Here is a 16,412-nt window from a genome sequence, read left to right as displayed (position 1 = left end):
TCAGTAAATGGGTTGCACTGTCGAGCGCACTTCAACCTCACGCTGCTCGCCAAACGAATACATTATAAGGTCGCACTCGCCCAACGAAGATCCCCCGTATAGCCTTAACAGACTGTAGGGTGCAGTGCTGTTAGCGAGCACCTATGAAGGCCGGCACGGCACAAGAGGTGGTTGGGTGGCCAGCACCACGCCTGGCTGGCTCGTACGAATGTATGTTTGAACTTCTTTTGCACCATACTAGCCAACCGTGCTTATTTCGAGGTCTATGTCTCCCCAGTGGCGACGTTTACACACTGCATCAGGTACTCAGTTTAAGGCCGAGTTGCCCTAGGAGAGACTCAGAACCGGTTCAAATAGTCAATGATTGTTGGCCTTGAACGGAAATGTAACTCGGTTCTCTAGGGTTCATAGCGCAAGCGCGCTTAACGCTACACTACCGCTCCCCATAAGCGACACTTACACTCACACACACACAAGCTCAACGCTTTCACCCACACTCACCCACATGGGTTACACGCTCTCACGCAATCACCTGTACGGGCTACACACACACTCACTCACCCACCCACCCACAGGAGCTACACACTCTCACCTGCACGAGTTTGTCAATGCCCAGGGCACGGTCGATCTCTGCCAGGTCCACCTCGTCAGTGCTGCTCAGCAGCGAGTCCAGCTGGTCCAGCAGCGCCTTCTCGTTGTTTTGCGCCTCCAGGCTCGTGGGCGGGCACAGCAGCTCGTCCAGCGACGGCGTGAAGGCTTGCCTGCAGCAACGAGACGAAATTGTCATCAGGAACTCTTGACGAATCAGTGGAAATGGTTGATGTTAGGGGAACGGTCCACAGAAGCGAATATCATGGTTCTACTTTCCGAGATCGTTTCAAGTCGTCTCTGGTCCACATGGCAGAGAGCAACACTTTTCCAGAGCCGGAATCTATCGATTGATCAAGTACTGAACCAAATTTAATGTTTTTTTGCGGAGTTAATTGTCACTGGGATGAGATCCTCAACCCAATTACACTTGAACACCCCATAACACAAATTCTGCTGCTTGCCGAGTAACAGTTTGGATTTGAACCCAGAAACCTCAGTGACATTGCCGCAATGATCCAACACGGGCATTGTGAGCCCATCTCAACAACCTTAGGGTCATACCTTTCTTTTTTAAATAACCTAACACGTTTTCCAAAGGCAACTCATTATTTATTTACAAGCACTATGGTGGTGGTAGCTAAAAATTAACAAACTGCCCTGCACGTGTTACAGTAAAACAAAAACAAGCAGCAGTAGCGAATGCAATTGTGGTGGTGGAAGGGGAGGGAATGAGGGGTGGGAGCCAACGTGGGATCGTCGGGAGGGGGGGGGGGGGGAGACAATCGCTATTGGATTCAAGACGTGCATGCCTTTGGCTGCACGAGCGATGAAACGAGCACCTGCTGCTTCTGCCGCTGCGGACATTGGTGGTGCTGCTGGGGAGGGGAGAAGCAGCAGGTTGCGACTCTGGCTTCTAAGCCGTACCCCCCCCCCCCATGCACAATACCAATTTCACACGCTGCCCTTTTCTTAGTGAGCCCCGCTGTGGAATCTACCGACTTTTCTACGAGGCTCAAATGCACTCCTGCATAAACGAAGCCACGCTCGGTAGCCAGTGGGTAAATATATCGGTGGAAGGAGGACAAGGGCAGGAGGGGGGGTAGGGTAAGCGGTGAAGGGAATGTAAACCAGTTTATAATCTTAATAATGATCAGGTAACATAAAGGTTGATTTTTTTTCCCTTGAGTGCGACCTAGCCCCATCGAGTCTCTGATGCACCAGCACAGCTGAATACAGCGATTATTATTATTATTATTTTCTTCACAACCCCATTGTCGATCAACTGCTAGATTAAGGCCTACTCAAGCCACGATTGGTCGTGGGGATTGCTTGACAATACTTCACACAATGCCGGTCAGTATGGGTTGGTGAAAGTGCGGGAGGGGCAGAAGGAGAATAGATTCAGATACCAACTCGCCGCTGATGTAATCCGTGGCCGGGAATAGAACTTGGGATTGCGGGGTTCACCGCACAGTGCAGCTCACCACTGTGCCACAGTTATAAATTATGAAGGTATAAATGCCCGGGAAAAAGGAGTGAATAATATATGTGCACACTGTTTCCTACAACTTCTCCAGACGTGGACTGTTGCATCGTGAAACCGTGGCAAATGGCGACGACTTGCGGAGGCCTTCATTGAGCAGTGGCCAGACTATGGCTAATGATGATGCTGAAGAAATGGACTGTTATCTGCGTGTGAGATACGGTGGTGTGGACCGGTAATCACACACAATCTGCAGCGTTACAAAGTGGCCAGGTGTTGGTAGCATAGCAGCTAGGTTGCCGATATAAACATTTTTTTCGTGCCATTTATTCACGTGTGCTTTTTGCCGTACTTTATTTTCCTCACAATTTGCAATAATAACTATGACACATTTGGCTATATATTCTCACGCAAGAACCTCCTGCGACAGGTCTTGAGACTCGGCCTGACTTTGTGAAACAAATAAGCAGGGCATAAACCAGGGGGTCGGCAACCAAAATAACAAGGAGAGTAATTGTTTTTTAGAATTCGGTAAAAAAAACCCCAATATTTCCAGAGCAACAATGCAATGTAAATACGAGACGTTGGCACAATAAAAAATAACCTCAATTTCACAAGTCCCAAGAGAGCCGCATGCGGCTCCGGAACTGCAGGTTGCGGACCCCCCTGGTTCAGAGTTTTAGTTTTGCTCACCTGTTTGCATCTGCCATTGACCCCTGTTCCAATCCCATCATGCTGTCACCGTAAGGAGGCATCTGATTGGACGGTGGCTGCTGGCCATATGGAGAGTTATTCAAGCCCAGCTCCATCTCGGAGGGAACTGCAGGGACACACAACAGCCAAAGAGAGAAGTCTTAGAAACCAGCACGGACATTTACAAATCATCCTCACGTAGCAATCGCATCCAAACAATGTACGCATTCGCGATCAAGTTGTTTTGGATTAGATCGCGTACATGTGTCGTACACCCACCTCCACCCGACAGAGCCAAGGTTTGTACATGCCAATGTGTTACTAGTTTAGCACACGGGTGTGCTCAAGAGAAAACTCACAACAGTTACAATGTATGCTCTCTGACATTCACATGATCTAACCTAAAAAAATATGCTGTCATGAATAATATTGGTCGTGAAAGCCTACGTGATGGATTCGCATACAATACAGAAACAAATGGATGTTAACATTTAATGCTGCACAATAGAAGCCATGCGTTTTTCTTCAAAGGTTCAAAACAGCATTTCAATATCAAGGCAACATTACCAATTTTGCAAATGTCAGAATAAAAAGGTATCTGCCAAAATGTATTCTCTATGTTAGGGCCAAGATACTCACATTTACGAGACCCAATATTACTGCAGCCAAGATGATGCACAATACAAACATCTGTGACAGTTGTAATATATTAACTGCAATACAGTCATCGTGCACTTTCAGATGCACTTCTGCGGCCATCCGGAACGCTGTCTTCCTTTCGACATTAGGAAGCCACTGGAACTATGCACTTTTAAATATAAATTGAAAACTCATTTTTTTTTAAACAACTTTTCGTGTTGCGTTTCTTATCCTTCTCCCACACCTCCGATGAGCATGGTTGGCGATGTACAGTGCAAAATAAGTTCACCATACAATGCAGGAGGAATATAATTTCGTAATAGTTGAAGGTTTTCAATCATACAATGTTAGAGTGTAGTGGATCTACTGAACACATTGAAACACTGGCCTTGAGCATCATCAATAGCCCAGATCTCTCCACTGCTGGATGAAGAGCCTCTCCACATCGTCAATATCCCTCGTATGGTCTTGCGATGCTGCATCTGGCTCCGACACAGGCGCTGATCCCAGCTCATTAGAAGGGATGATTGTGGCTGTCATCCCTCTGAGCCCTGTGCCCTGCCTAAGCCCATTTACCTTCATGATCACTCCGTACAATGTGTCGAGTTTGAGTTCGTTTTCTGATCGGTGTTGTTCCTCTTTATTGTTGTTCAGTGTAATTGATACTTATTTAGTAGGCAACATGGACTGATTGAGTCGGACCGCTACATTGTTTTTCATTATCAAATCCCAATTTCCAAACAAACTTCAACCTGTTCTCACTCGCCTCCCTTGCATCATTTTTATATTGGCTTGCTATCAATAATTTTCCGCAGATTCACACAATTCGTTGGGTTTTCCAGTTGGGTCTCGGCCCTCCAAAAATTATTTTATTTGGTTCATCAAATCTGCTTTACTTGACAATTTATTCCAACTTTCCAGCTTTGTTTGTGATGTTCTTCAATCGTTCCCTGTCATTATTTTCCACTGGCCACGACAATGAGTATGGTGTCAGCAATTCTGAGATGGATAATTACTTCATTTATATTTACGCCATTATTTCTCCAATCATAATTTCAGAAAACGCCTTCCATGAATGTCTTCGTGAGAGCACATCGCCTCACATGACTAGAGGGTTGCGGATTTTACACCACTGCCTCAGGACCGTCAGTGACAGGGAAACACGTTTGACCTTGACTTATCGTACTAATCACGCAGCACGGTATTAACACAGCCATGAGCAGCTTAATTTCAGTCGAGTCTGTGTAGGTCGGCAACGTTAATTAGAATCCGTACCCCGGCACGGCACACCACATCCAGTATACATCTCGCGATGGCTGTGACTATTTGTCACATGGCTACTTCAATCCACCAGTGACCCAGAAAATGCATTCAGTCTTAAATTAAACTTATAAACTATTTACCAGGTAAGGCCCACTGACCTTCACAGGTCTTTTTCAGCAGTGACCTGGTCACAAATGATAGCTCAACGAAGTGGCTTATCACGTGGAAATTTATAGCAGCCAAATACTCTTAAACGCATCTTGATTCCACATGTGTGAGGGAAAAACCGGAGGAGCTGAAGAAAAACCCACGCGACCATCAAGGTGAGAGAGAGACACCGCAAACTCCAAATATACAGCAGGCATCAGGGTCGGGATCGAACCCGCGACCTCCCGCACACCAGGCGAGGTAGTTAACATCTCGCCACTGTGGCGCCGCCCCCCCCCCCCAACACCGTGGCTACACCACGCCATTTTTAAACAAAGCCAAGATGTGCGCATCTTCCCACGTGGGAGTCGGCGAAGCGCTCACCCATCATGGGTGGCGGCTGCTGTTGCTGCTGCTGCGACAGCGGGCGCCCCACCGCACCGACCCTTGGCTTCATGGGATGGCCCACGGGGCCACACGCGGCGCTGGGACACGGGGCGGCGGCCGGGGATGACGGCATGCCGACCCCGCTCGCCACGCCGGCCACGGGCGACACCTGCGCCGCCCAGGAGCCGCCCTCCGCCTCCGTCATGCTCGCTCGTCGCGCCGGCACCGCCATGCCAGCTCCCGCCACCGCCACACCGCCGCCAGGCCCCGGCATGCCTCCCACCATGACCCCTGCGTGAGAGGCACGGTGAGGAGGGGAGGGTGGCGGGGTTTAGGGGGGGGGGTGGCCGTATCAACGGCACGCGCTGTGCCACGCGCCACGGGTTCCGGTTACGCGGCCAATGATGCAAGCAGCCAGTGTATCGCGTTACGTTGCAGCGCGGTCACCGTGCGGGCAAACGGATAGCACCCGACGCGTTTGTTTGTTTGTTTGTTTTTAAGGAGCGCGTGTTCTTTTTCTTCAGCACTCACAGACAGTTGCGCCCAACCTGGGTCTCATGGGCACGGAGGAGTGACAGCGTCTCATTGTGAAGTTTAAGTGAAGCCTTGGGGGTTTAGTGCAGGGAAGATGCACAAGGGGGACGAAGCATTACGAGCTTAGAGAACAATACAGAGCGGCTTATAAACGCTTCCGTATGGGAGGTGGTAGAAGGAAAGTTAATTTTCCCAGTGCATGTATTGGTAAATCAGGAGCCACAATGGTAATTATTTTATTTTTTTACACTTGTGCCACAATGTATCCTACTGATCTCCCAACAGTAAACAAAGTCTCCACACATTCGTAACCACGGTCCCACATCCGTGCCAAACATACTCAAGTGCGCGGGCAAGTTACCGTGACTGCCCGCGTTGCCCTTGCTGTTGGCCACGCCAGGCTGCCCCGGCTGGCATGGGTGGCAGGCCTGGTTGGCGGACACCGAGCGTAGCCCGGGAGGGTAGGGGCTCGGTCCGCGCCGGCTCGGCGAGTAGACGCCGGGGCTGCATCGTGGTCCCACGGCCGCCGGGTCCATCGACACGGAGCGCGAGAAGGATGGCCGCAGCGCGGGGGAGCCGGGCATGGCGCCAAAATCTTACCGCACAAAACAATCGCACGCGAACACGCGCACAACGCAGTCCGTAAAGAACATCTGCATGAGAAATTTTGAATAAAAAGCGGCAACATTTACATGCGCGCTCTGCTTTTAATGACGGCAGCCCCTCCCCCTCCCACCGATGCATAATCCCCAACCAAAAAAATGCAATGTTGATTTGACTGCTGGCGCTGGGACCCCCTCCCTTGACATCGGGCTCACCTCTCGCACTCTAATGCAAGCGACAGTCTTTCCAGGTGTAAAACCTGGCAGCAGATTTCAACTCTCAAGCGCTCGCCACCGGGAGAACGTCAGGTGACATTAATTTAGAGGGGGGGTCCCTAAAGTAAATGTTGTGGCCCTGCAACTTACTCGTCGCTCGTGCCACTGCTGCCGGAAGGGCCTCTGTCAGAGAGGGAGGTCTAAAGAGCCCCCTCTAGACGGTGTTTTAGCCGACTGTTCTATTCTGGCCAGATGCCTCGGATCGATTAGCTGTGGTATAACCATTCATTCTGTCGGATGGACAGAGGCGGTGGCAGGGGGGGTGGGAGATCTAGTAGACTGTCCCATTTGTTACAACGGCCGCACTGGAAGATTGAAACGGCGTGTCCAGTATTGCAACCACAACATCCACGGCAGCGTTCTAAGGCAACGACGACGCCGTGTCTCTACGTCAACAGGTGAGCACAACAAAAAGCATTTTTAGATTCTGCCGAACGTTTTAGTTTTCACTCCGCATGGAGGGCGACACTCTCTCCCCCCCACCCGCCTTACCATTGGTGGGTGCGGACGGCTTGTTCTGTGCCCTGGTGGCGCCGTGGCCGCCCATCTGCGCCGGCTCAAACCCAGCCGTGGTCGAGGACAAGGGGGTGATGGGTGGCACTGGAGTTGTGGGCGTGGACGCAGTGGTGGCCGCCTGGGACCGACCCTCGGCCACGTCCCGAACAGCCGCGTCGGACGTCAGGCTCCGTAGGAAGCTGTCGAGGTTGTCAAAGTCGTTGGTGGAGTTCTGCAGGAGACAAGAACCCGTTTTATCGCGCGAACTCAACATTTCTTTTCTCTTCATTTGATGGCAGAAAAAACAAGGGGCGTATTTTTCGCATTTTCCTTCCAAGTGTGTAAGTGTTATAAATTGAATCGTCCATTGCTCCCCCAATGGAACGATCCATATTTTATGTATTTTACCAGGTAAGGCCCACTGACCCTACACAGCTCTTTTTTTAGAAGCAACTCGGTTATCACTAATGCTAGCTCAACGAAGTGGCTTAACGCATGGAAATGTACAGCGGGCAAACACTAAACGCATGTTTCAGTGGAGATAAGAGACACTCCAGTAGTTCCTTCTTGGAGGATGCCGAGATTGACTTTTGCAATTGCGCTGGATATGTTTTTTCGGGTTTGTAACGCGTGTAGTTCGGCATGAGGTCCGGCGCTCCCGGCACGTGCCGAGAACCAGTGAACGTTACGCCCAAAAAAGCACATCGGAGAGTGACATTGGACTCTCGTTGAATCATAAACATCGTCACAAAATAAAACGTTCATATTTAACCCACCGGCCCTAGCTCCACAAAAAAATGCATCTCACGACGACGTGAAGCGATAACCCGTTATTATTCATTCGCTATTCCCCACTAACCGAAGCTATCGCTCAATGTCACTCGTTTCGTGACCCGCTGAGAAGTGAAAAAAGGAAACGCAACTCTTTCTTTCTCCGCGGGCTCCGTCTTGATGGCGCTGCTGCTGCTCACGGAGCACGCGTCGGCACCCGCTGATCGCGAGCCGCTGCACCCTCCCGTGGGCGACTCCTCGACCTTCACCGTCGCGCCCGCCGCCTGTTCCTCCTTCTGCACCTTGCCACCCTCCTCCTTGTCCAGCAGGTACCGCAGCAACACGTGGTCCTTGTCTCGCTTCTGGGGGCTGGCTTTCTCCTTCTTGATGCTCGCCATCCCATTCTCGCCGCCGCCGCCGCATTCTTTTTCGGACACCGCCTCCTGCTTGATTTCCACCGGGCCCCCCGGCAGGGAGGAGGAGGAAGATGACAGCGCCGCCGATGGCGACGTGGACAGATTTTCTGTCTTCCCTGCGGCGACCACCTCTCCAATGATTTTATCGGCGTCCAGAGTCGTCCCGCTCTCCTGCAGCAGCTTGTGCAGGATCTTGTGTTTCTCCGTCAGGGAGGTCATCCCCGATGAGCCGGACGCCGACGAGCTGGAATTTGTTGGCATCCCGTTCTCTCCGGCTTCCACCTTTATGGGCTCGCCCCTGCCCCCGTGCAATTGGTCCCTTCCTGACTGCTCAGAGCCGCCCCCACCACCACCTTCGCCAATCAGCAGCTGCAGCAGCTTCATGTTACCCTTGCCCTCGGCCGAAGTGCTCCCCGGTTCACTCGAGTCCCCGCTGCCAGATGCGGGGTCGTCCTTTCCCACGCAGCCACTGGTGCTGTTTTTGCCGCTGCCACCACCGCAACCACCGCCCACTTTCTGTCCGAGAGAATCTGCTTGTCCCGACTGGGCAGCAGCCTCCGACTGCCCGAGACACATGTTGGGCGCGCCACCTTCCACCTTAATGCTGCGCAACATGGGCTGCTGCGTCGGTGTGCTCGCGGACGATGCCGCGCCGACGTTCCTCTGGCCGGGCGACGACATTTTGGCCATGCCGAAACCGCCGGGCTGGGCGTCCGCGGCCGCGCCGGGCTGAGCGGCACCGGCGCAGCCCCGACTGCCGGCGTTCATGGCTCCCAGCGGCGAGCGCATGTTCCCCATAGCCTGGGGCGAGCGCATGCCGCCTGTCGAGCCGGCGCTCACCGGAGAGAACGGCATCCGTGGGGCCTCGAACGAGCCCTGGGGGCTGCTGTGCGCGGGGTTGGCCGCGCCGGGGCTGCACCTCTGCCTCGGCGACATCATCATCGCGGCCTGCGTCACCATCGCGCCGGGGCTGCTTCGGGCAGGGCTGCCACCCACGCTCACGTTAGTGCCGCCCTGGTTACCCATGACGCCGGCCATGCTGACCGTCCCTTCGCCGCCGTTCATTCCGCCAAAACGGTGGCCCACCGAGTTGGCTTGCGCTGCCGATGGGCTCCTGCCCATCGTGGCATCGTTAGGCCCTCCAAACCTGCCCGGTGCACGCCAGAAACCGGGCTGGCCTGTAGGATGGCCTGTGGGATTAGACGTACTGTAGCCTTGGCTGCTGACTGGCTGGTGGTGTTGTTGCTGCTGATGCTGCTGCTGCTGTTGTTGCTGATGGTGGTGATGTTGCTGGTGATGTTGGTGCTGTTGCTGCTGCTGTTGTTGGTGTTGTTGGTGTTGCTGCTGTTGTTGCTGTTGCTGCTGTTGTTGGTGTTGCTGCTGTTGTTGGTGTTGCTGCTGTTGTTGGTGTTGCTGCTGTTGTTGGTGTTGCTGCTGGTGTTGCTGCTGCTGTTGCTGTTGATGATGTTGTTCCTGGCTGGAACCAACAGGTAACATCGGCTGTTGGCCTGGCAGGTGTTGGTGCTGGCTGCTATTGACCATGACGTTGCTGTTGTTTTGTTTCCCAGCTCCAACTGCCTGTGCCATTGCGTCTTGACCAATTATCGACTTCTCTCTGAAAGAGATAAAATAAAATATATAAACACACACATAAGAGTTGTCAATTAATTTACGAAAATGCATTTGCAACCAGCACTATCCCATGATTAACAAAGTTTATCAATATCTCAGGTGGTGCTGCAGCAAAGCACTTGTTTAACAATTCGAAGGCTGTGCATTCAAAACTTGATTTCCGGAGTCGATTGAGCTCATCGTACCTCCAGGGTCAATACAACAACAGAAGCGAATGACCGGGCTAAAAATCAGAAATACAGTTAACATTTTCCCCTTCTATTTCCCTATTTAACATGGCTAACGATGCATGCATTGACAAAAGCTGTCCACAGCCTCATGTCACCGCGGGCTGGATTAAACGAAGTCATGGGTCCAATCCGGCCGGCAGACTGCAGATTTCCGCAATTCCACTCGACAGTTTCCGTCTTGCTGTGGCTGGGCATGGAAAGAGGGATGCGGGGAGCGTGGAAGCCAAGCCGACCTGACAACGTTGTGGATGGACTGCACCATGTGCGGCTGCGTGGTGGCGTTGTTGCGGAAGAGCTTGCTCTTGGTCTGTGCGATCACCACGGTACCGTCCGCCAGCTGGAATCGGTACGGTGGACTCGTGGCCATGCCCTTCATCATCACTGCACACCCCGCACGTGCGCAGACACGCGTGTACACACGCGCACGAACACACACGCACGCACATGCACAAATGAGATCAGATCACGGTGTCATCGTGGCTAAAGCCGTCGGCGCCACCACAATGTGCCGACGACAAGTTCTAACTTCGGACAGAGTATACGTCGAGGGTCGATAAGCTCAATTATAAGTAATACAGCCAACTGCCCAATGTGTTTCAGGTAGCACAGCGTGAAAACACACCACAAAGCCATACAGCACAACCACAAAAACCAACACGAAGGGCTTCCCGGATAATAAAACAATTAAAGACACGCTTACATGAGGCTATAAACCGCATTTATTGCTTATACCTGTTTGGAATGAGGGCGAAGACACAGAAAGGATGATTTTGTTTTGACTGTAATTAGTCACTTTACTTTCTGAAGTGCTTGCTGTGAGAATCAGCGAATAATTAAACCAGCGTGTATGTAAATATATCTTAGTTGGTTTAAGCAGGGTTAATCTACAACCTGGATGATTAATCTGAGAGTTTACTGTGGTAATAATGTGCAACCCCGAGTTCTCCCAATGCCATGTTAGTCATGGGGGTCTGTTGACCATATATGTATAAGGAAAGATATGGATACTGGATGCTTATTTTATAATAATTTATTTATTTGTATATTACTTAACATGGCAATTGATTATTGTTGTGTATAGAGCTGTCTATAGATAATAATAATAACAATAATACAATGTTATAACATGATGACTTTACCAAACTGGTCAGTGTGCGTTGGGAAAGGTTAGGCCCAGGACTGGTTCAGATACGAGCTGTCGTTGCGGATCGAACTCGACTCTGCGAGTTCATTGCGCCGTGCTCCAACTACTCGGTCACAGCTCCACCCCAAGTCAAAGTCTAAAGTTTCTCCGTGCTCATATGAGTGATAGGGTGAGCTCACTTCCATGGGCTGCATGAGGCAGTGGTAAAAATACCACATTCTTAAAGTGGGGGGCCCCCGAGTGCCTCCATACGCCTGCGACTGTTGCCTTCCATACAAAATGACAGATTTTACGGTAAACTTGAAACCTTCTGATTCCAATGGAGCACTTGCAGAGGCCAATTAAAATCACCGCAAAGATAAATTACAAGAACAGCTCCACCTTGTCACGTTCGTTTTGGATTGGACGTCAAAAGCTACACCTTTGTGAAGTGACAGTTAAAACCCAAGCCGCAGAGCTTTCACCCCTGAATTTTAAATAAAAGAGAGGAATATATCTGTTATAGTCTCCACTCTCCAGTATTAAGATGATAAATCCTCAACCCTACACAAACTACACGTTATGTGTATATAAATACAAGACAAAGAACCCCCGTATAGCCTGAACAGACTTTTTGGACAAGTGCTGTTAGCAAACACCTATGAATACCAGCATGGAATGAGGGGCTGGGTGGCCAGCACCATGCCCGGCCACCTTTGTCTCCCCAGTGGCGATGTTTACATACCGCACCAGGTACTCATTTGAGGCTGAGTCGACCGAGGGGAGGCTCAGAACCAGTTAATCATCACTGGTGTTGGCCGACCATGAGCAGGGATAATATTCGGGTCACCGAGTTCATAGCACAGTGCAATAACCACTGCACTATTGCTACCCACTCTGTATATATACACACATACATACACAAGACTATTCCATTAGCCTGTCGCTGTGCAATGCCAGAGTAAGAGCGTCTTTGGCATACATGTGGATGTGCGTACCTGCATCGTGTGAGCGAATGGACGTTTGCATGCGGGCCGTGCGTGCATTGCTTCCGTATGTGCGTGCGTGCGTACGTACCTTCCTGGTGGTGGCGGCGTGCGAGGGACATGTTGGCTTCAGCTGCCTGGTAGAACACCTTGATGGATCTCCGCACCAGGTCCTCCCAGCCCACGGTCATCGAGGCACGCAGGCTGCTCGTGTCGATTGCCACGATTTTTCCTGGACAATAACAAAGATTCCCCCCCACCAAAGAGCCTTTAATGCACGGCTGGGACAAGTGCTGTTTGCAAGTTGCACCTCTGAAGGCGGGCACAACACACGAGGGGGGTGGGTGGGCCAGCACCACGTCCGGCCGCCTTTTTTTCCCGAGTGGCGATGTTTACACATCACACCAGGTCCTCATTTGAAGTGGAGCCAACCTCGGGGCGGGCCCAGGACTCATTCAGAAGGACAAAGACGGTCACTGCAGCGAGCGCTTTCAGATGCGCTTCTGCGGCCGTCTGGAACGCTCCATTAGGCACCCACTGGAGCTGTGCACTTTTAAAACGAGATTGAAAATGTTTCTATTTAGAACTGCTTTTTGTGTTTAGTTTGTTGTCCTTCCACCGCACCTCCAATTAGCACGGTTGGCTAGGTACGGTGCGAAAGAAGTTCAACGTACATACAAACGTCACTGATGTTAGCCTTGGGCGGGATTCGAACTCCGGACAACAGGTTAATAGAGCAGCGTGCTAGGCACAGCACTCCAAAGGTGTCTGCAAATCACCCACTGTGAGCCTCCCTCAGCTGCCCAACAGCAATGTGGCATCGCAATCTTTCCGAACACGCATGAGGACAAGGCAATGATGACCAAAGCACCTTCAGCTACATGCATTCCTATTACTTGACATTCATTAAAGTGTTGCAAACAACTTGTTTCAACATCCCGTGTTTAATGATAAAAATAAAAACACAAAATATAACCGTTATTGGCCAAACATTGCAATGCAAAAAAAATGGTCCTGAAAATTACTTTATTAGAATTGCAAGCAGCAACATCGCCTGACCTCCATGCATAAAAGGGTATCAGGACTGCAAAAGCATCCTAATAACATGCAAAAAAATTATGAACAATATTGCCTGCCTTTTTTTGACCGTGTTAAAGAGTTCTCACCTCATGCCATTTGCACAACAGCTTGGATGTAAATATCAGCACTTTCGTATGCCAGCAAGTGACCAAGAGGTTTTAAAATGTTGTTTGAACAACAAGAGTATATTTCGGTTGGCTGTGCGCATCCACACTGGATCATAAGTGCAGCCTCCACCCAGCACAAACAGTGCCACTGATGTGACTGAAGCCAATCATCAACCAGAAATTGACCGAAATAATTATGTCATCAATAATACCGGATCATCGCTGTGGCGAGATGTTGACTCCCTCATCTGGTATGCAGGAGGTCGTGGGTTCGATTCTAACCCTGACGCCTGCTGTATATTTGGAGTTTGCGTGTCTCTCCCCGTGTGGATTTCTGAGTCCTCCGGTTTTTCCCTCCACATTTCGAATCAACATCACGCGTTGAGAGTATTTGGCTGCTATACATTTCCACATGATAAGCCACATAGTTGAGCTATCATTTGTGGCCAGGTCGCTTCTAAAACAAGAGTAATATAGCTCAGTGGACCATACCTGGCAAAATAAGTATAGATTAGTTTATTCACTCCACGCCTTACACCACGGGGTCCGTGTGCAGCGTGCAAAGCCCAAGCGCTCACGCCGCTGCAGCGCCCGCATCAAATGCTCGGCGCACACCAGAGGTGGGACAAAGTCATTGTTATGCAAGTCCAAGTCGAGTCGCAAGTCATCAAATTCATGACTCGAGTCTGACTCGAGTCCAAGTCACATGACTCGAGTCCACATCTCATAGGTGGGACAAAGTCATTGTTATGCAAGTCCAAGTCGAGTCGCAAGTCATCAAATTCATGACTCGAGTCTGACTCGAGTCCAAGTCACATGACTCGAGTCCACACCTCTGGCGCACACGTTCCACGTTTTTACGCCTCCTCTCATTTGACCATCAAACGTCAAGGCTACTTCATTTTACACTTTGTCGGGCTTGCCGACTTATGCTGCGCTGCGTGCCCTTGCGCAACGGCGCGTGAGAAAGAAAAAACACACAAAACTGGGTGAGCAGAGAGAAGACGTCTTGTCTTAGGGTATGGACACGGTGGGGGGGGGGGGTGGAGAGGTGTCACCTACCCGTGGGATCTTGCCGCGTGGAGAACGATTCCGATCTGGGCATGGGTCGAGCGACGCAGATGAGGCAGGACTGCAGGTCTGCGCGCACACAGTGGAGGGGGGGGGCACAAGCACGCGGCATACGTTCACCTCCTGCCCGCTACCGACAGCGCCACAAAACTGTGCTGGTGGCATGACGAAGAATGTACCGAAAATTTTATTTTGTTTTCAGCAGACCGAGGAGGCGCGTGCCTGACGAAAGCATTATTCAGCCACGGGTATTTGTTAGTTCCCTCGCCCAATCACCCAAAATGCGTCAGATCTCGAGAAGCCAATAAGCAGGTATGGATGTGCCAAGCGAGTGCTTGGATGACTGACCACAACGCATAAAAACAAACAGCTCCTGCAAGCTGTTACGGGGCTAGAAAATATCAGCGTTGTATTTAATGTACTATGCTGCGAATAACCCTCATGGCCCATGCCGTGTCGGGAAGCCCTCATCCGGCAGTGAATTGACAGAAGAGCTGGACATGTGCACCGTCACTTTTAAGCGCGATCGGAAAAACTATCGATGCACGTCTACCATCGTGGATAGGTCGAGGTCAGGAGGTCATCATGAACAATGCTGTTGGTGCCACCACACATAGCCATCTCTCCTTCCTTCCGCTGGTTCCCGTAGTTGTTGTCAAGTCAACCACCCGAGCTTCCATGTCCACTCTTGCAGTATCCCACCATGCTGGCTTTTTCTCAGGTTGTGGGATACTGTACGGTATTACTGTGATGTACGTGTACAGCCTTTTCGTCAATCCACTGCTGGATTAAGGCCTCCATACTTTGCGTAGGTCATAGGGGGTTTATTTGAATATAGTTCAACAAGATTGGTCAGTGCTGGTTGGACAAGGCAAGGAGCATAGAAGTACGATACAACAATGGATTTTGCTGCACTGTCCTTTGCTGCCCGCAACCAGCCTCGAAGCCGATCACGCCTGTGATGCACGGTGGCCACCTGTCCATCATCCCGATAGTGTCAAGAGACGAGAACCACTTCATCGGAAGTAAACAGGGGGTCATTCCCTACAGGCATAAAAATAACATGGACTCAAGACGTGCAGCCAAGGGTAAACGGCTCATGCTAGAGGCTTAAGTAGCCAATCGGCTTCGACCACGGCAACTCCTTAGCAGACGAACCTTCTCCCTCCTCCTTGATGGCGCGTGGGTGCGTGACGGCAAAGCACTGCATGGTCTCGTATCTCTGCAGCTCCTCCTGGGCGGCCCCCGGTCCGCTGCCCCGAGCCGCCACCCCAGTGGACCCGGCTGCCCCGGCCACCCCGACTGCCCCCGGAGCCCCGGCTGCCACGTCCGTCTCCGCCTCGGAGTCGTGGAGGGGCCGCACGAGCATGCGGCACGAGAAGGTGCAGCTGTTCCTCTGTGTGGTGTCGCTGGGCCACGGCACGCCGTTCACTGCGTGGAGAAAACAACGAACGGGCGCGCACACGCACGCACACACACACACGCACGCAGCAGGCGCTTGAGCCACGACTCCCCGACGAAGCAAGGACAACACGACATGACTGCCGTCGCACGCCCGGCCACACACACCACCCCGCGCCAGTGTTTTTATTGTAAATAAAAGACGGGAGAAGGGGCGAGGCTAAGTTGACGGGCCCTGGTCTTGGCAAGTCGACTCGTAAATTTTGTGATGCGCGTTTTAACCCTTAAGGTGTTTATTACAATAGTGCTGGCATATACGGTATATAACTGTAAGCGGTTGTTGCAAGCCGTATGCCCAAGGACACCCCTCGATTTCGGTGGCAAGATCTTAACTGCCTCGTCCGGTATGCAACAGGATTAAATCCAGAGCCAGACGTCAGTTTGCGGTGTGTCTCTCCCCAAGGTCGCGTGGATTTTTCTCCGGG

The 16,412-nt window shown here is 51.4% G+C and overlaps 1 protein-coding gene across 7 annotated transcripts in view; it reads right to left on the bottom strand.

The window, feature by feature from the left end:
- LOC144932467 (nuclear receptor coactivator 3-like) overlaps nt 1-16,412 on the bottom strand; it is a 170,548-nt gene that overhangs the window by 11,283 nt on the left and 142,853 nt on the right. For all 7 annotated transcript variants that reach the window (XM_078856562.1, XM_078856564.1, XM_078856557.1 and 4 more), the window contains 10 exons: nt 15,685-15,957; nt 14,518-14,595; nt 12,360-12,500; nt 10,393-10,540; nt 8,034-9,912; nt 7,108-7,342; nt 6,099-6,332; nt 5,201-5,494; nt 2,768-2,894; nt 593-761 (listed from right to left, as the gene is read on the bottom strand). In XM_078856562.1, coding sequence (XP_078712688.1) covers nt 593-761; nt 2,768-2,894; nt 5,201-5,494; nt 6,099-6,332; nt 7,108-7,342; nt 8,034-9,912; nt 10,393-10,540; nt 12,360-12,500; nt 14,518-14,595; nt 15,685-15,957 — 3,578 coding nt within the window. The remainder of the gene's footprint in view (nt 1-592; nt 762-2,767; nt 2,895-5,200; nt 5,495-6,098; nt 6,333-7,107; nt 7,343-8,033; nt 9,913-10,392; nt 10,541-12,359; nt 12,501-14,517; nt 14,596-15,684; nt 15,958-16,412) is intronic.

Source organism: Lampetra fluviatilis, chromosome 5 (assembly GCF_964198595.1).
Source record: "Lampetra fluviatilis chromosome 5, kcLamFluv1.1, whole genome shotgun sequence".
Taxonomy (NCBI): Eukaryota; Metazoa; Chordata; class Hyperoartia; order Petromyzontiformes; family Petromyzontidae; genus Lampetra; species Lampetra fluviatilis.
Note: the sequence above shows the minus strand (reverse complement) of the source record. Positions and strands in the feature narration are given on the sequence as shown.